General features: G+C 44.3%; 1 protein-coding gene across 2 annotated transcripts in view; it reads right to left on the minus strand.

Annotated features, from left to right (window-relative positions):
* Positions 1-508: 508 nt before the first annotated feature.
* slc6a9 (solute carrier family 6 member 9) overlaps positions 509-20,523 on the minus strand; it is a 47,254-nt gene continuing 27,239 nt past the window's right edge. For both annotated transcript variants that reach the window (XM_037459480.2, XM_037459479.2), the window contains 12 exons: positions 14,111-14,267; positions 12,317-12,448; positions 11,593-11,872; positions 10,373-10,505; positions 10,025-10,159; positions 9,836-9,939; positions 7,383-7,620; positions 6,657-6,791; positions 6,470-6,569; positions 6,144-6,244; positions 5,236-5,406; positions 509-4,629 (listed from right to left, as the gene is read on the minus strand). In XM_037459480.2, the coding sequence (XP_037315377.2) occupies positions 4,357-4,629; positions 5,236-5,406; positions 6,144-6,244; positions 6,470-6,569; positions 6,657-6,791; positions 7,383-7,620; positions 9,836-9,939; positions 10,025-10,159; positions 10,373-10,505; positions 11,593-11,872; positions 12,317-12,448; positions 14,111-14,267 (1,959 nt within the window). In that variant the 3' untranslated portion in view covers positions 509-4,356. The remainder of the gene's footprint in view (positions 4,630-5,235; positions 5,407-6,143; positions 6,245-6,469; positions 6,570-6,656; positions 6,792-7,382; positions 7,621-9,835; positions 9,940-10,024; positions 10,160-10,372; positions 10,506-11,592; positions 11,873-12,316; positions 12,449-14,110; positions 14,268-20,523) is intronic.

The following is a 20,523-nucleotide window of genomic DNA, read 5'->3' on the forward strand; positions in this document are numbered from 1 at the left end:
TAAACTTCTGAATAGCGTTAAAGGGCCAGCGTGTACCGTTTGGGGGCATTTAGAGGTCACGTTGCACAGCGCGCCGAGCATATTAATACTATAAACCATTTCTGCATGTCTCGCCCCGTGGTTGTTTGTCTCCACGTCAGCCCTGTGATTGACAACGTGTACCCCGTCTGTCCCCCGAGGTTTGGTGGGATTGACTTCAGCACCCCCCCCCCTCCCCCCCACACTACCCTTAAGGATAAGTGGCATAGGAGATGATTGAATGATTGACTGACCATTTCTGCCAGTTGATACCTCTAAATGCTACACACTGGTCCTTTAAGTCCATGTCATACTGTTTTTAAAAAGCTTGGACTGTAGCTGAAGCCACCAAGCATTCATTTTGTATTTCAAGTTTTGATTCAAAGTTTTTGTTCTTAATGAGCTGGCTTTATCTTTAATTTCAACAGTAAACCAAAAGTAATGTGATTTAACATTATATGAACAATATTAAAGAAGATACAATGTATAGTTTTCCTTCTCTTTTAGTAAAAAATGTTTTTTTTCCTTTCTTAAAAGATAAAATCATTAGCAGAATAGGACTTGTCTAGTTCCGATTAGGTTAGAGGTACACTGACATTAATACTGACACTACACCTGCTCTTCATGCAGGTTCAGCAGTAAGAGCTAATCCACTACACACTGAGTACACGATACACGCACTGTCGTCTACAATACACTACGAGAAAAATGACAAAATCAAAAAAATAAATTGAAATAATGCCCCACCCCTCCCGACCCAACAAAAAAGACACTTAACCCCGACCTTGAGATAAAAGCAAAGATGAACAAGCACATACACACAGTGCGATTATATATTCTTTACATTACTGTACAGAGTTGTGGGGCCAGCAGAGATGGCGAAGGGTCGGGATGAGGCGAGAGAAAGCATAGTGACGCGGTGGCTTCACTTACTACAGCATGAACACACAAGACAACCGCACAAAGGAACTGGTCAGAGCTACAAGCCCTCCCAATGTGCACCCAGAAAAACAACTCCATATTCACCCTTCTTTCCCGGGAAAAGTAAGAATTCGACTCGAAGGAAGCAAGGTGATGATGTGTAGTTTCCAAGAGCACCTGGTTTCTTAATTTGATTGAAGAAAACACTATTACAAAATACAATGCGTGGGGAGAATATTTCCAAAACCAGGAAGTCACAATAGATCGAAAGCAAAGCCACAACTCACTAACATTTAGACACATGACACATGTGAGTTCCTATGACCTACCTGTAGAAAATCAATATCAGTAAAAATCAGTAATCAGGATAATGTTGCGCGGCCGTCCTACTGCAAAAGGGGGAAGAGTCGATCAACGAAACCGGGATTTCTGACAGTCCAACAGCAAATTAAGTTAAATGCGTGTTGGGAAAATGTTTGATGCTAATTTGAAGTGCCTCATCTCCCCATTCAATCAGATTATATTTCTTTAGATGGAGTAGTCAGTAGATTAAAAACAAGCCCAAAGAGTTTCTAATTGATACAAACGAATAGATGGGTTAACCATGTACGGCTAAAGAAGGTCTTCTTCTAAATTGATTCCTTGTTGGCAGCATCCACAGCGCTCGTATAGGAAGTCATCGTGATGTGATAACGGATCTTGGTGCTCTTGAAGAACTCTCTCCCTATAAAGCACTAATCTAACGGATGTCGCTCATCAATAGGATCTCTGAGGAAGGGAGCTGTCATTTCTTTCCGTGGGAGTGGCAGGCTTATCCGGCTCACTTAAATTAGCCTGCGACACAGCAGATTCAAGTTTTTGGATGTGTTGCTATGGTGATTTAGCCAAACTAGCTTTGTGGACCAAAAAAAAACCCTGACCTATGTAATCTTATGAAAATGATCCGGTTAAACTAGTCGGAGCCTGGGGTCTAATTCAATAATTATGAAAATCTATGTAAAAACCGATAAGCATGAAGTCATATGAAATCCTTATAAGGAGAATCCACCATTTGGAAATGCTTATTTTGCTTCCTGAGAGTTAGATAATAGGATTGATTTACTCGTATGTATGGTGAATATGAGGCTGTAGCCAGCGGCTGCTTAGCGGTGCATAAAGACTGGGAACACAGGGAAACCGTGTGGCTCAAATCATCCTAGCAACTCTAAGAGCTCAATAATTAATACATTTATTTTATTTTATTTGATGTTCGGCGAGATCGTAAAGACAACAATTTGCAAAAAAAATCTTGAAAAAATTCTCAAAAAACAAGATAAAAATGTGTTCATTAGTGAAGGCATGTATTGTTATAAGACGGCGTAGCTGTTCCCCATCTCCAGTCTTTATGCTAAGCTATCCAGCTTTCGTCCCCTGCACATACATGCCAGTGCTTTCAATCTTGTCAGCTAACTCTTTACGCAAAAAGGAACACAAACTAATACAGCCTGGTATTTTTTGAGAATATGTTCCATGGTCCCACTGGTATCACTATAGGTCTGCGAGCGTCTTGGATATCGTCCACGACTTCCCAGCTCACGAAGATAAACCACGAGGCGAAGAAACCTTACAGACGGACGGATAGACAGCTGCCTGTATTTGTTCAGTATTCAGACCGCCACACGCGTCTGTGGCCTCACCACTACAAAGTTCTCCTGGAAGGCCTCTAGTCGGACACTTCTTTAAGGATAACCCAACCAAAAGACGGGCCCTTCTCACTCACACCCGACAACAACAAATCAAGTCATGGATGAGGAATGGTAAACATGGTTAGGTGAGATTCTGTAGTTTTCTTGTAATTCTTTTTGTACAAAATAAACACATGTTGTCTTATAATTATTTACTAAGTTACTTTACAATAATAAGAGGTAAAAAGGAGAACTCTACTGAGAACCATACTATACAGCTACATTTAAATCTACACAACTCTGCTGCACTTCTCTGCCTCCTCACAGCACAGCACGCCTCAGAGCTTCAAAGTAAATACCTGCAAGCACATTTAAGCTTCCACCACCGTACCAGGCGTGATATACAGCATACATACGTTACCAAAAACATGTGCAGGACTCGGGTAACTTGGGTGTTTTTGGTAAACGTGTCAATGGGGCAGAGTGATAGAACCCACAGGGAGACACAGACTACGACACGCCCACCATACTGCCTCTGGCTACGTCCCCTAGCCCGGATACTCCTCCACGGACCTCATCCTAAGATGCATTTTACTCAGGAAGAATGCCTGGAAGACTTAAGGAGAGATGGCACTTTGACAGACAGAGCTACACCCCCCTGTTTTGTGTGCACGTGTGTGTGTGTGTGTTCTGTCGACAGCGGGGGAAGAGTTAGGCAGTCTAAGGTCCCCATGAACTTAAAAGGTCCCTACAAGGTTTCCACAGCGAAGGAAACACAAGTTTAACTTGGACCCTGAGAAATGGGCGTTGGGATCTATTCTGTCTTAAAACCCGGAAGAAATGCTTGCATGTCAATGCAATGTGTGTGTGTGCAGCGGCAGAGACTACAGCACCGATCCAAGTTAACTGATATTTCTCTGCTGAATCATCAGCTTTAATTGGAAAAAATTCACGAATGGAGGACGTTCCCCACGAAAAATTGTCAGCCGCCCTCTCAGGTGTTAAACGTGTGTGCTCTGTCAAACTAAAAACTAAAAAAAAGAAGGAAGCAGCATAAAACAAACAACAGGTTTAGTATTAATCTGAGATCACCTACGGTTGAGGTCACTGTGTGCCGTAATATGTACCATAGTGTGATGAGTGTGACCGCCTCCTATCAAGCGGTTGAAGGCCGGGTCGCCCCAGTTCACCCAGTTTCCTCTTTGTCACTGCACCACACCGTATATCGCGTCGCAAGTCTCCAGCTGCCAATCACGGCTGTGATCCCACACAGACCCAGGTACCAGAAAATAGGAGAACAGTGTGCGTCTCTATGGTGCTGCATGCAGCTTCACAATCTACGGTACCTCTAACTGCACATGAAGATGACATATACAAGTTTAAAAAAAAAAAAAAAGGAAAGGAAAAAAAACTGCATTAAATTATGTGTAACAAATAAACAAACCATGCACACACTAATATACACATACATATTTTGGATGAAGACCCAATTTTTTTTTTTTCCTTTCGCTTTTTTTCTTCTTTGTTTATCTAGAGACAACACACAGATTGATGGATAGATAGACGAGATTAGGATATAAGCCCTTACAATATGTAAAGGTCTCCAGCAAATGGGATCTCCCCCACAGAGGACTGTGGGAAAGTGGGTTGCAGGATGGGGGAGAAGGGAAGAAGAGAGGGAAGAGTTGGTGGAGAACCGAAGGGGGGTGGGATGGGGGTGGTGCCCGGCAGCGCTGACGGAGCACCGTGCCGCCTATGCGCTGGGATTGGGGTTGTTTTGTGTGTTGGTGGAGCCATTGCTTCCCTGGATGGTGAGGCTGATCTCATCCCTCCTCTCCTTGTCCTCCTCGTCCTCCTTCAGCTCCTCCTTCAGCTCTCCCTTCTGCTCCTCATTCAGCTCCTGCTTCTCCCTGAGGGGACGAGATTCCACCGTGTCTTCGGAGGCCAAGGAGGCGTAGCGGCCTATCCGGTGCTCCTGCAGGGCGGGGCCCCAGGATGGATGTGGCCGGCAAGCGAACTTCAACCGCTGAGCGAGAAAGGCAAAGAGGGACACATTAGAAAGACAAAGAGGGACACAATAGAAAGACAAAGAGGGACACATTAGAAAGACAAAGAGGGACACATTAGAAAGACAAAGAGGGACACATGGCTGAGAGCAGCTTTCATTTCAGGGCGGGACTTTATGGGCCAGTTATTTAAACAAAGCAACGCGTGACCAGGTGTGAATCGAGTGCTGCTGCTTTCAGGGCTAAGCCTCGTTCAACGCCAGGACACGCACAAGCAAGAGCCCCTTGCTCGCTTTTTCTCCCCTTCTTCTGTGCGACAACCAATTTTTGTACACCTCACGCAGCCTATAAGGCTGTGATTGGTCTGCTAACTACATCCTTTCCAGAGTCTCACTTTTCTGGTTTCATAGATTAATTCCACCATTATTAAAATGAAGATTTTTTTACGAGAGAATGAATCATTTTTTGTCGGAAGAAATCCGTAAATATGACCACTGATTTTAAAAAATGTTGTCAATAGAAATATCTATCTAACCTATTCTTTTGAATGGTGTTTGAATGCAAACAACTACTATACAGAATGAATACAACTTTAAGTAAAAGGTTCTCCAGATGTGTGTTGTTACCTCTCTGAAGGTGGCCCCTGGGGACCTTGAGATCTTGTAGAGGGCATAGACGGGTATGCAGATCACAGAGGACATGGCCATGCAGAAGCCAATAGCCAGAGACCACCCGGGGTACACGTAGTTATTGTAGGTGATGGGCTTGTACTGGATCACTGTGAAGATCAGGATGAACTACACGCAGAGAAAAGAGGTCGGGAGTGAGCGTGATTATACAGAGCATGCTGATGGAAAAAATAAAAGATGATAAAAGTGTGTATTTTAATCTGTTACTAACATCCAAAATATAGAAAGAGGGTCTTAATAAGCTATCATCATGTTACACAACAGGTAGGTACCGGTCGTATGGCAAGCGGTACCGTCATTGACTCAGTACAAGTCAGATTCTTGTGGACAGCAGCTGGTTGTTTTTATCTCAAATATGCAGATAATTCGGATTATAAAGCACAACATTTACCAAGAGCAGTGAGCTGAGTCACAGTTCTGGTAGAAGCACTAAGGCGTTAATCTGAGCAGTCAAATGAATGAGGAAACAAAAAGGGCTCAAATCTGAGTAGTAATCCACAACAATGAATTTCTTGGTTGGCCCAGCAGCTTAGTGGGCTAATGCGCCTGCTTGGGAAATACCACTCTGATATCAGCTGCACAGGCCCATCTCCCAGTCTGAAAGCTTTGCTTTTAGAAGTTTATACTGGAAACAAAGCCAACAGTGGCCGAACAGATTAGTGTCCATGGCGGCTCAAATGTAGGTCAGGTCCCACACAGTGCAACAGCAACGCGGAAAAAAAGACTTCCCAACCGCTCGCTCAACGCCGTTGGGATCGCTAAGGTGCCGTGTGGTTCCATCAGATGTACACATTGAGAACTTGTGTAAGGAGCAGGCGTGTTGGTATGGGTGCATGTTCACTTACAGAGATGATGAGGGGCGAGATGAATCTCCAGCAGACTTTGAAGAAGAGAGGAGGAGGGAAGCCCAGCATCATCTCCACGTCTTTGAAGTATTTTTTGTGGCCTGTCACGAGAAAAGAGTTATTCATGAAATTCGAAAACAGCTGAAGAATTTATTTTTCTACAATATTATTGCTTATCACATCTTTGAATAGTAAAAGTACTGATTCGTAATTCACTCCCCCCCCCCCCCCCCCCCAATGCACCCGTCATTGATTTCACAGCAAAGCCTGAAATCTTTTGAAAATGCATGACCCATGTCCTAAATGAGATGAGAGCATCATCTTACCATAAACATACATGACGCAGATGCACATGATGCAGGAGATGACGACCAGAGAGAAACTAGCAGCGTAGTTGTCCATCAGCAGTAGCCAATAGATTCCCGCCTGCGCTCAGATGACAAAACAAAGTCACCTCCATGACAGAAGACGAGTTGCTTACAAAGACGCGCTCTGCTTGTGGGCGGGACTTACCCGTGTTGTTAGCGGCACTCCCAGTAAGAATCCAACTATGGCCACCGAAAGCGTGACAATGGTCTTGTTCCGGATGATCCAGTCGGTTCCGATCTCGTCGACCACGGCCGTCACCAGGGTCTCCAGCAGACAGAACTACCGCAACAGGGAGGAGGTTTATGGGTTCAATAGGCTGCTCAATCTCCTTCCTAAATCAATTATATCTACTGGCTAATATATATATACTGTATATACTGTATATATATATATATCATAATAATAGTCTACAGGCCAGCTGAAGTGGTGCTTTTGTGCTAATGTGAGCATGCTACCAATTAAAAACATATTCACATTCACACACAAAGCACAGCCTAGGCTGATGTTCTTTGTTTTGCAGTTTTTTTGCACACCGAGTCCTCTCAGTCTGAAAGTTAAAGTATTTTTGATTCATCCCAGTTGAGAGCAATTTGCTGCTTGCAAAAAGGTTACGGAGGATTGCAATGTTCCCTGCGTCTTCGAGGCTCCAAATCAGTGCTCTCGGGCTTCCTTTTCTCTCCTCCTCTTCCTCAGGGAAGGGCCACATATGTGCAAATACGTTATTACTGCCACAATGAAAGGGAATTGCGTTAACACAGAGTGAATTGTAATCCCCTACTCTACTAGTTACTGTGGAAAGTAGCACTTTTATCCGAAACACACAGTACTGGTCAAAAGTATGGGCGGACATGTACAGTTTTCCGGCCTCACCTGTGTCCCCAGTCCCAGGAGGATGAGCATGAAGAAGAAGAGCAGTGACCAGAGCGGTGAGATGGGCAGCAGAGTGAGGGCTTCTGGGTAGGCGACGAAGGCCAAGCCAGGCCCGTGGTCGGCCACATCCGACACAGGGACGTTTAGGTTGTGTGCCATGAAGCCCAGAATGGAGAATATGACAAAGCCGGCATACACACTGGTTGCACAGTTGGTTATGCTGATTATGATGCTGTCTCTGTACAAAGAGAAGAGAAGGAGCAACATGTTGGCCATTGAGTCAAATCCCAGTTATTTATAGGATAAGAGGAAACAGGATAAGAGGAAACACCCAGTGATGCTTTTCCATAGGTCACGCCACATGTCCTAATTAGCTATGAGTGACTCAACGCATCCTATAAAGGCGACTTCTGACTACATCTTTAGTCACCACACTCATTGAAGAGTTAACTTTCATCTGTTAATTACTAAATTAAAAGGAGGTTGAAAGAAAGGCCAAATGTTTTTTCAACAGCGAAGAAGCTTATGTGCGACGTGGAGGACTTAATGAGCAGCAGGGAATGAGAGGAGAAGCCAGAGGAGAAAATGAATCCCCATCGTTCATTTAGGGGGGGGGGGGTCAGTTATAGGTTTGCAGTTACACTTAAATAGACTGCCAAAAAGCAACTAGCACATGACTGGTTGTGTTATACAGGGAAGGAGGGGCGCTAAGAAGGAAACCGCTGTCCCGGGCGTGTGGGGGCTCATCTTTAAGATTAAGTTTTGACTTTTTACATTCAATGTATAGATCCAGAGCAAAGTATCACTACACCCCTAGCGCTGACGTGGTTGTGTTTCAGGAGCTGATAGGAATCATTACAATGTTCTGAAACACCTGACCAACCCCCCAATCCCCTTATCAATCATGTTTCTTTCCATGTTTACTAAAGCCCTTTAAACCACACATGATGACTACTAATAACTTCAATATTTCAGGCATACGGTAATAATACAAATAAGAAGGTGTCGCTCCTCGAGACGATTTGGACTGCGATGAAGACGAGGCAGAGGCCAACCAACAATGCTAAAGGGTGCCATTCGGCAGGTTCTGGTCCATTTCTTGTCTTTGGCTGCATGCTGCACTTCAATTAGCCCGAATCAGACTTGGCTCCGTTTCCTCACATTCCCCATTCACCGACGGTGCCTCCGATGCCTCCAACTCCCTGCACTTCCACTCGTGCACCGCTTGGTGGGGGTGTTGCAGGAGTGCAGAGGGTGCGTCCACAGGCACGGGCCTGCAGAACGCAAGCTGATTAGAGCGCCACGCAGCTGTGTGCACAGATAGCACAACCTCGAGCTGCTGACAGAAGGACAAATTATATCTTCAGCCGCTCCCCTGGCCCAGCCCAGCGCCACTCTCTCTGTCAGCATGTGTGGACAAGCTCAGGAGAATAAATGACATCTTTTCCTCTTATTATTGCCTCCACTGTCTCGTTTCCTCCCCCCTTTTAAACCATCTCCTCACCCCGTTTCTCGATCCCTTTGCATTCAAGCGGAATGAATCCAGTTCCTGTTCTCACCTTCTTGATTTAGCCCTGAAACCTACTGAAACCTTCTGAAACCTTGTGGTTAATTCTCAACTTTCTAGCTGCTCCTCTTCTTCGACTCCTCGTGCTTGCCTGATTAGTGCAAATATTGAGACGCTGGTCTGGGTTGCTCAAACATCGTCTTTGTTTCTGGAAAAGTTGACCATTTAAAAAGGTAAAGGACTGTACAGCAACGTAGAGACAAAGCAATCTCTCATCAGCCGGGCCTGCAACAGACAAATCCTCCTCCTGCCTTTAAGTGTGCATTTGTTCTAGATAATTGTGCAACTATTTGCACAATTCGACCTAATACACATTAGAAAACAGCGCCTGGATTACTTTCATTGATCTTTACCTTATTTTTGAGAGTTGGACATATGAGCTTAATAAGCTTAAAATATGAGTTTGAGCTTAAGTCTCTCTTAAGCTTTAAAAAAAAATCTGCCCACGAACGCCAAATTAACGCTACTCTTGATTTACTTGAATGAGAGATCTGTATGTGGCTGTATAGGGCTGTAATCAATTTCTGTTTTTTTACATTTTAATCTTTTCGGACAGCATTTGAATATTGATGAAGGCTCTGAATGTACTGAATGAAGCTTGGTACAGCCATCGGGTTATTAACTGGATAGTTTCTTAGTTAGGAAAAATAACTTGGAGGAGTTTCCATAAGTTGCTTGGCAACCTCTTAGTGAAATCAAGATTCCAAGAGGCCAGAAATCGCACATAACCTCACATAAAACCACAACATATCATTTGTTGCGTGAAAAGTGACATCGATCTTCTCATCAAAGTCTCAGCATGAAGTGTTTCTTCCCAAAACACTGAACGATTCCTTCAAGGTGGAGCAAACGTTGTTCTCGTTCATCTGGAGTCTGGAAAACCCACCTGAAGCAGTTGTTGTGGAACTTGTTGTAGGAGGCCATGGTAATGAGACCCCCCCACGCACAGCCCAGCGAGTAGAAGATCTGTGACGCCGCATCTCCCCACACCTACAAAGGCCGGAGGCCAACAACCAGTCAGAAGTATAATAAAGAATCCCCAGCCCGACAGCCGCGTGTGTGTTTGAGCAGATACCTTTGCATCGAGGACCTTATGCCACTGTGGAGTCAGGTAGTACTTGATGCCGTTGACGGCTCCTTCAAGGGTGATGCCGCGGATGAACAGGATGGTCAGAACGAGATAGGGGAATGTGGCCGTGAAGTACACCACCTGCGTGCAGACACACACACACACACACACAAGATGGTCACACCATGTAGCGAAATCAATTAAAATGAGTAACCTTCCTTGGCAAAATGTTAAGTGATAAAACAGTCAAATAGACTTACTATGGGAGTACTATGTCTGTTTTCAAATGTGGCCAAGCCTTAATGTCTATGAATGAGTATTATTAGTGAGTGTGTGTGAGAGTGAGAGACTGACCTTTCCAGAGGATTTGACGCCCCTAATGAGACAGAGGAAGACGACAAACCAGGACACAGCCAGGCAGCCCAGGATAGGGAGACGGACCTCTCCAAAGTTCCCAATGTCATCGGAGATGTTCAACACGTAGTGTCTGAGAAAGAGGGAACATCACATGTTTGATTATTTGATATTTACAGGTTTTTGAACTCTGAACAGTCTTGGGAGATCGCTTTTCTTTTTAAGGAAATATTTTCACAGCAAACAAAAAAATCCAAATAAGCCCTTAATGACAAAGTGAAGAAAACACAAAGGCACCAATTAGAGGTTTGACGCTGCTGCTGGACCTCTTTCACCCCCCCTAAAGTGTTTGTGAACACTTTAGCCTAAAAAGGTAAATTCACTTATTGACCCCGAAGTGGTGCTGTAAGGATAAAGTTACATTTTTACCATTATCTGGTGAATGGCTTGGGGTCAGAATTCTTGTGGCATTTAAGTCGGAGTTCAATTGCACCTTTGCTTCAATGCTCTTCTGATAAAATGGTAATGGTAAAAATGTCATATCTTGCGACCTTTTCTATATTCCTCTGCTATTCAATGATTTTTTAAAAAGTCTTAAGTTTGGATGGACGAGTTCAGGTGCTCATTCTCGATGAGCGAGGACCTTGATATTTGACTTTGACATTAACAAAAATTATGTTTTGGTTACCCAAATCAAAGTAAACTCCCAAAATACCACTTACAGTGATACAAGCCTTGACAATATAGCTATTATTATTATAATCTTTGATCGAGTGACGTGACAAGTATTTGCTGCTAGCGTTTATTACGCAAGCATTTTATTATTGTATGGTGTATGGTGAGAAGAATAGACTAAGCGTGACATAATTTGCTAATATAAAGTGAACTTTAATCTTTGGCCATTTAGTGTCATTTAGAAAAACTAAAAAAGAGCCGGCGGAAAACAAAATTTTGTTTGGCCCTGGCTTTGAAACATACTTTGCTTATCCCTCTCATATCTTCTTCTTCATGGATCACGCAAGGCATGAATGGCAGAAGAACCGGTGCTTTGAGAAATGACAACAGGAGGCACAGTCACGCCATGTCGGGGAAGACCGGCTCCTCAGCATTCAGTAGACATGCTCAAAAACTAACAAGTGAAACAAACCACCTGTACGAGCTGAAATCCAGAGCCACTACACCTGATGAAACCAAACGTATCCTTGCAGTTTAAAACGTACTTCCAGTACTCCTCGCTGGGGCTGGTCCTCTTGGTGCGGTTGACCACCTCGGACACCCCGGCCACCAGGCTGGTGGTGGCGTTAGCCAGGCTGCCGTTGAACCGGTAGCTGCCGCCGCCCAGGACCCCGCTGCAGTCCGGTGTGTTCCAGGGGTTGTTGCAGTACGTCCACGGCAGCAAGTTAGTCATGGACATGAAGAAGTAGTAGAAGGCAATGCAGATGACCACGTTGTAGTAGATGCCGATGTACGTGGACACCACCATCATGCCATAGCCCACGCCTGGAGGGACAAGAGGACAGCATGGGAGAGCATCAGGCCTCTACATGCTAAGCTAAGCTAAGTTCGACTGGCTCTTTTAGTATGTTACACTTTACAACGAATGCACACCGTACTGTTGCTAACACATCTATTAATTTATTTATTATCACTATTTTTGGGTCGTGGCTGCATCGGGTTAAAAGTTTGCATACAATTAAGTTAAGCATTGCCTCACACTTAACCTTTAACCAAGAACAACCCTCACGAAATGCAAAGATTGGAATCTTCTTCCGTTTTAAATTAGTGATGAAGAAAACCATGGCGGCGCACCCAAACCTCACTCATCCTAAACAAGGCCATCAAAACAAAAACCTGCATAACACATTCCACGATGTCATCCGGGAAAAAGAAATGCACAGCCTTCATCCCCATGTGTAATCCGTCTGCAAACACACCGGCACCAACCTTTAAACATGGGGCTGATCTTCCACACTCCGAGACAGCCCAGGCTGGCAAACTGGCCAAAGGACAGCTCGAGGAAGAAGAGAGGAATGCCGCAGAACACCAGCATGATGAAGTACGGCAACATGAAGGCACCTGGGTGGAGAGGGGGGCAGTAAGACAGGCACTCAGTCCCGGTCCCTGTTCTGGGAGGACTGGACGTTGCGTTTGAGTTGCAGTAAAACACAGAGTGTGGGCAGAAGACATTCTAAGCTTACCAGTTTATGTATATGTAATTATAGCAGTGGACGAGAGGACTCTGCTCTTTTTCCAGACAAAAGCATAGAAGCCAGGCAGTAAAATAATCAGACAATGATCACTGTGTAGTTGTTAGAATGGTGTGAAAAAATTGTTGAGTAACATGGTCCACAGACAAAAGAAAAATACAGTTTATCTCAACAATTTCTGGAACCTAAAGAATGTAGGCTGTAACTGGCTGGGATTGAAACAAGTGTAGGCATGACAAAAGCCCCATCAAAAAATCATTTGTGCTATTAGAAACGTCCGAAGTATAAAGTAATCAAGAGATGTACACACAACAAATAAATGCACAGTAATGTTAATTACTACAAAAACTGTATCTTGTGATATGAAGAAAAGAAAAAAAACAAAAAGAAAAAGTAAACGCAGCGCTCATCTGCCCAGCCACCTCCCCTGGGTGAGCCGAGATGTCACTGCATGAGCAGCTGAGGGCGTTCAGCGGTGCAGCGACTCTGCAGACATCTATGGGGATGACTATAGTGTGTGTGTGTGTGTGTTTTCCTATGAGCGTCCATACTTGAAACAGGTCAGTGCGACCCGTTAGTTCTGTACATTACCAGAACCTCGTGGTTCTGTGGCCGGATGAAGCTTGTGGCTCCGCCCCGTTTGTGGCCGTGTGCGAGCTTGTGCACAAACTAAATATCCTGCCTCCTTGTACGGGAGCACAAATCTTCCACGTGCATAACACAGATATCTGCAGCATAAAATATTGGACTCACTGAGTTGCTGGCTTTGGTCAAACTCTGACTTTTGCTCTACTTTGGCCCTTTGCTCAGACATTTTGTAGAACAGATTTGAGTGCAGCCAATGCAGCGTTTTGAGGGTTGCCTTTGAGTGGAGGGCAGAGGGACTGTGTGCTGCAGTGTAGCTTGCTCTCATCGTGTTCCTGTGCTGCAGCGCAAAAGCAGCACGTCAGCGGAGGAAGCAGCTGGAGCCGCTCTGTGCACTCAGACGCATTCCCAGTGTTCACACCCCAATTAACAATCTTTTCGTTACGCACAACTAGGCTGGAGGTTTGTCAGGGGTCTCTGGATGGAAGTTGGGCCCTAAAACGTAATAAAGGTGCATAGCAGATTCAATCTGCTAAGCTTTTATATTTTACTTTTTTTAAATACGGTGGATCCTTATGCACAGCATATGTTTCCTAGCAATCATTTCTTTACCAGCCGAGACATTCCCTGATGTTTAACAGAATGCCAGTACTTAATAAAACATTAGTTTGGAATCAAAAACATTACACAAAAACCGACTAGAGGATTTACAAATAGCTGGTGCCACGCAGTAGCTGCTCTCCATTTGCTATTTTGCTGGCTTGTTTACTGAATCAACCACAACATAACTCCTGATTCTATGGGCACCAATTAAAAAATTGTAGTGCGTACAGTAGTGTTTTGTGAAAACATTAACACTTGTATTGCCCTCTCACAGGACAACAATGTTATAGCCACCACTAGTAACTCAGACCAACAGAGCGGGGCTCTGGGTGGAAGTGCGTACCTCCTCCGTTCCTGTAGCAGAGGTAGGGGAACCTCCAGACATTGCCCAGGCCCACGGCATAGCCCACGCTGGTGAGGACAAACTCGATCTGGTTGCCCCAGTTCCCTCTCCGGGAGTTCTCATCCTTCTTCACCGGCTCCCCCGGAACGGCTCCATTCTACAGCAGACAGGGAGCAAAGAGAGAGAGAGGGTGAACTCGGGGGCGGGGGAAGAAAAGTGTTTCTGAGGCGATGTGTCCAGCGATAAAAACCCATTTTTTACCGAATAACAAGAGGATGCTGAGACGAAGAGGAGCCATGGTGACGAGTGCGTTCATAGTTTCATCTGTATCACTCGACGGGGGTGAACCGTTAACACATTCACATGCCAGGTAAAAATGACTCATGTGCCGCACTCCTATTTATTGACTAGTCTCCGTAACATACCACCTCCTCTAACCCAAAAGTCGGCCATAAGGTGGGCGCGCTGGAGCAGACGGGATGCAAAGTGAAATCAGCGCCTTGAGAACAGCGGAGAAGCATTTGGCCTTGTCGTCCTGATTCGTAGCTTCTCCTCCCTCCCTCCACCGCTCCATCTGCTGGCATCAGATGGTCCCTCTCTCCTGACCTCCTTCCTAACCTCAGCTGGGTCCGTCTGTCTGTCGGATTTTTTTAAGCCGGCGCACGTGAAGATTCTCGTGCCGTTTCGGATAAAAATAAATAGGCACCGCTAATCTCGGTACGCTCCTTTACCGAAGACCAACTAAAATGATGCCGCGGCCGTTGGTATTCTACATATTTGGTTCCTCTCAGTGACTGCGGCGTCGTCAAATTAAAATGGCGGAAGAATTTATGTGCAAACAAGTTCAACCCTTGATTTTTGAAGAGGTGGTTTTGGCGAACTGCTGTTTTCTACTGTGAGAGGGCTGAAGTGAAAAGTGCCATTTTCATTTCCATAGAAAACAAAAGCCTGAAACATTCAGAGTGCAGATGATTGCAAGCTTTACAAGGAAAGCCGGATGGACTAAGATTTTTCCAGTATTCCTTTAATATAATATTGCTGAAACAATGAACTGGACTGAAGATCAGATTTTGTTACTTTCTTCTGCTGTAGATGCAGCACTCCTGGCTTATATCGGCGAGGCCCAACTGTGTGCAGAGCACAATGACAAAACCTTCATTCACTCATTCAAGCTCCTTGAGTTATCAGCTCAAAGCAGAGCCTGGGGCTCAATGAACAAACTGTAAATGCTGCTCATAAAAAGCATCTCTTTACATACAGCAAACGAGTCGTTTTGACAGACAGCGACGGAAGACAGTATACCACAAACGAAGCTCCGTGGTGCGTCTCTCACTCCAGCTGTGCGGGTCATTTTATTGAAAGTTAGTGGGGGCCGCAGGTGGGACGCAACAGGAAGGTTCAGGGGTACGTACTCGCAGCGGTGCCACGTGCACAGCAGTGTGTGAGCACAAACCGCATCCATCCCAGCGGGGTGGCGCACAGCGAGCGGCGTTGACTTTTGAACAGGGAAAGACGCAGCAAAGTTTTATTGGTATCAAAACGTGTCGAACAGAAGGAATAAATAAAATCACGACACTTTGGGTTCTCTTCACCCACAAGTTCAGGAAGTGGTCTCCTTTTTATGGCTGAAGATGGATAGCATGACCCCCCCCCTACCCCCTTCTCTCCTTTGACTGACCCCAATGTCTGCCTCTGCGCCCAGGTGCTCCAGCCTGTGGAGTTGGCCCCCCGGGGCCTCCAGGTCGGTCAGACGGACAGACATACACCCCTCTCATCATATCCCTCCATGTCACATGCTTCTCTGGGACCATCTGGGCTTTATATAATACCACACATGCTCCCCCCACCCCCATGCATCTCTCCTTTGACTTAACTTTTTGCTCTTTCCAGGGTCTCATTCAAGTCCCAGCTACCACTTTGTTGGACAATAACAAATTAGAGGGACAAAAGAATCTGCCTGTTATACAGCAAGATACAAAACAATCCCATTGCATGTCATACACATTCTTCAAAAATAAAAGCCTGCATCCGTCTGGCCATGGAAAGCTTTTAATGTGAAGCACCGTGAACAGGAAAGGTTCATTCAGCATTTTTGGCAACTAAACACAGACATGACACGACTGAAGGGGATGTATAAGCAGTAAAGGTTAACTTCCAAGAGTGCTCGCAGGAATAGAGGAGTGGCCCTAAACTCACAGCCACAGAGATCACAAAGAGGCCCCAATAGCACGCGGTCGGACATCTTGAAAACGCAGTCTTCTCTCTGGGGCCCAGAATGGACACACTGCTGAAGACACAGCTAAGGTTATTGGACAAGTGCAGTGGAATTGCACGTCATCGTCCCCCAGGAATAAACTGTATGTTTATGTCCTTCCATTAGAATTCATGTCTGCACAAGGTGACAGGTTGCGTCGCTGAGCCATTTTTGCTATTTGACTTACAGAGAAGGATCAGCTCCTCTGCATAGGCGAGGCATCTGAGCTCCTGATCACTTCAATCATTCAGGATAGCTTTTTATTTGCTCTTTTACTGTTCTCTAATAATTTTATCATTATTTATCACCTTGCTCTTACCACGCAAGCTCTTTGCACTTTATTTGCACATTTTTAACAACCAACTCATACATTCCGTGCTTCTGCTTTTTTTTGCTTTTGCTGCATTTTTAGCTACGTTTAAATTACCTGTTGTCGTATTTAATTACATCTGCCTGCTATCACAGTATAATTTCCCTCCAGAGATTAATAAAGTGATATCTCTGCTAGCCCCTCTGTTAACCAACAAGATAGCCGATTTGTTTATTTAGGGAACACATTTCTTACATATTGCTGCAATCATCAGGGATTGAAATTGCCTTAAAGCTCTGGGAGAAAACTTGCTCTAATCAAATAATGTTATTTTTAAATGTATGAGTGAGTCCAGTCTAACTTTGTGCACTGATTGACAAAGTATATTTCCAACAAACAGTACACCCTTACTGGCAGGGGAACAGCTGTTCCCCCGTTCTGTAATCATAAACTCACAGGTGGGACACCAGCAGTCTGTCACACAGCCACCGACAAAATTACAGTTCCCAACTTGTCTCTGTGCTAAGCTGGACCAGGATAGGCTGCTGGCTGAGTGACACGTGAATGCACAGAGAAACCAAGGTGTCCAGGCTCAGCCTGGAAGCGACATGATGTGCGATCAGAGCGATTTACCCTCCTCTTCTTAGGTGTGGAAGAGACACTACCTGGTGGAAGGGAATAAACACTTTGCATTTGTACTTGTGAGGTTCAATGCAGAACCCTTCAGAAAGGAAACAGAGCATTGCTTTGGATTGCATTGATTTGAAGCAAGCAAGAAAGGATGAGAAAAATAAGAATGATACTAAACACTACTTTTATGTTTAAAATAGTATCATAACAGACTAACACGCCAGACAGCCGCACTGTGGCGTCTAATATTACAAACTCAAAGCAATGTTTTACCATATCAAGAATAGGGTTGCAAAGGGGCAGGGAATTTTGGCTCAGGAATTTTGGAATTTTGGAGTTTTTTTGCAAAAGAATTTAACATGAAACTTAAATGTAGTTATAGAACAAGACTATGCAGGCCTAGCTCAGCTGGACCCTGGATGAAGGTGGTTGGAAACACATCAACATAAAAGGTTCTGTTGTTTTTGAACGTCTTTGTCATTACCGAACACATTGATTACTTGGTAAAGCCATGTTCATTTTAATACCAAGTTTATTTATATACAGTAGACCAACTTTTTACAGCAGTGAGAGTAGGATGGATGCATGTCAACACAAGAGTACACCATCACCTTGATTATTCGCGGATTTCGGGGTCCATGAAAAAGCGCCAGTTGGGCAACTTCACTACAGCAGGACCATTGAGGCCACACTACTGCATTTGAGCACAAGGACTACATGCACTCAGGTAAGTTTTGATATTACTGGGGTGAATATATTATTGATATCACTAACAAGCTGCTAGTCATTAACGAACTGACAGCTCATTGTTGGAGATAAGCTCAATGTATCAGTTTTGAGCTGACATGAGTGGGAGATGGGCATGGCCACTGTACAGTGGAGATACTGGCTGTGTTCAAAAACTTTTAAGAGTAAGAGTTGCGTGGATGATAACGTGTGCCGTTGGTGCGCTGAAAGAACGTTAGGCTATCTAACGTAGGCTAACGTGCTAATGATAGAAAGTTGTCTGACTGACGCCTCGCAAATCACATCAACTATTATTGCTGGTTACAATAATGGCGTTATCGGATAGAACTAGAGCTGTCAATGAATATTCTATATTTGAATATATATATATATTCGAATAGTGGTTAAAAACCACAGCGGCGCGCAACTGTCTGCTTTGCTGGTGGTGCGCTACTGTACTGACTTTATATTGCATGAATAAAATAGACTACTAGGGTTCATGCACTAGTTTGATTATTTTCCGTTTCATGCCAAGGAAAATGTTTACCACAGCACAGCTCGCTCGGAGCGTTCAATGTCTGTTCTATACTCGCCTCTATATGTTAAGAATATTTGTTTCAATCACTGAATGAAGTGTGCCGTATTTGGGACAAGAATCGCAACCTTACACAGCATGAATCTTTCAAATTCTCTTGACAATGTCAGGTTATGTCTGTAAGAGACACCGTCTAGTGGAGTGTGGCGAGAACTAGAACATTTTGAAATACATAGAGACATGTCGGCTTCTACATAATTTGTAGATAAATTCCACGTCATGACGACAAAGTTCCAGAGCATGACTAGTTTTCTGTTAACATAGTTTGAGAGTAGTGGGTTTATATTTGTCCTCTAAAAGTCATCTTTGCAACACAAACCTTTCTGTTAAAACTGTAGACATTTGCACTGCTGAGAGTTTGGTTGGGTTACACTCGTGGAAACGCAGGGTACCCACGCTGTGACGTCTACATTGCCCTAAATATGGACTCTGTCTGCTTCCTTCCGTTTTGTTGATGTTATGTATTGAAATGCACATCCCTTACAACCCCACTGGACGTGGATGAAGTTAAGCATAGAGTGAAAATGGAAGCAGTTTTAAGTTAATTTAACAGCTCATTTACACTATGATGTCATCCACTCTAGATTTGAACATTCCAGCCAATACACACACAACTAAAGGTTTAATAATGTTAAACCCAGAATGAATGAAAGGTACGTGTTGAAAATGCAGTTTTATTTCTGGGATTTTTATAACATATGAAAGTTATTCATGTGAAGTTGTCCTATTTGCAATACAGGTCAGCCCTGTTGCTAGCAGGAACCCTAAACCACAAACTAACGTTGACAGCATGAAGTATGAAATCTCAGCGCAATATAATATTCAAGCACATTTGAGCAACTTCTCTGTGTTATCTGCATCTCTCGCACACTACATGAGTCATTATCTGAGCTTTAAAAAAGGTGCGTTGCAACACGCAGGCCCAGAGCAGAGCGCACAGCTCCGTGAAGGCCTGATAATCTGGCCTGCATAATATGAATGTTAATATTTTGCAATTGCTGACATTGTGTGTCAATTGCGGTCTGAAAGAATTCTACTTAGTGGCATCTCCTACGGAGCGTTGGCACTTTACTGGCAGCTCCCTGCTCTACTCCTCTCTCAGGAGTGTGTGTGTGTGTGGGGGGGGAATTGCACTATCAATGGCTGTTGCCGTTTCTAATATGTCAACCATGTTAATGACAGCTTAAAAATAAACTAGGATGACAAAAACATGCTAAATATAAGATTTAAGACATTTTGATGTCCTCTCAAAGACTCTTAACGGCTAATGGTGCTCACATTGAAAAACCATATATTATACACTCACCGGCCACTTTATTAGGTACCCCATGCTAGTAACGGGTTGGACCCCCTTTTGCCTTCAGAACTGCCTCAATTCTTCGTGGCATAGATTCAACAAGGTGCTGGAAGCATTCCTCAGGGAGTTTGGTCCATATTGACATGATGGCATCACACAGTTGCCGCAGATTTGTCGGCTGCACATCCATGATGCGAATCTCCCGTTCCACCACATCCCAAAGATGCTCTATTGGATTGAGATCTGGTGATTGTGGAGGCCTTTTGAGTACAGCAACTCATTGTCATGTTCAAGAAACCAGTCTGAGATGATTCCAGCTTTATGACATGGCGCATTATCCTGCTGAAAGTAGCCATCAGAAGTTGGGTACATTGTGGTCATAAAGGGATGGACATGGTCAGCAACAATACTCAGGTAGGCTGTGGCGTTGCAACGACGCTCAATTGGTACCAAGGGGCCCAAAGAGTGCCAAGAAAATATTCCCCACACCATGACACCACCACCACCAGCCTCAACCGTTGATACAAGGCAGGATGGATCCATGCTTTCATGTTGTAGACGCCAAATTCTGACCCTACCATCCGAATGTCGCAGCAGAAAT

The sequence above is a fragment of the Pungitius pungitius genome, chromosome 15 (assembly GCF_949316345.1).
Source record: "Pungitius pungitius chromosome 15, fPunPun2.1, whole genome shotgun sequence".
NCBI lineage: Eukaryota > Metazoa > Chordata > Actinopteri > Perciformes > Gasterosteidae > Pungitius > Pungitius pungitius.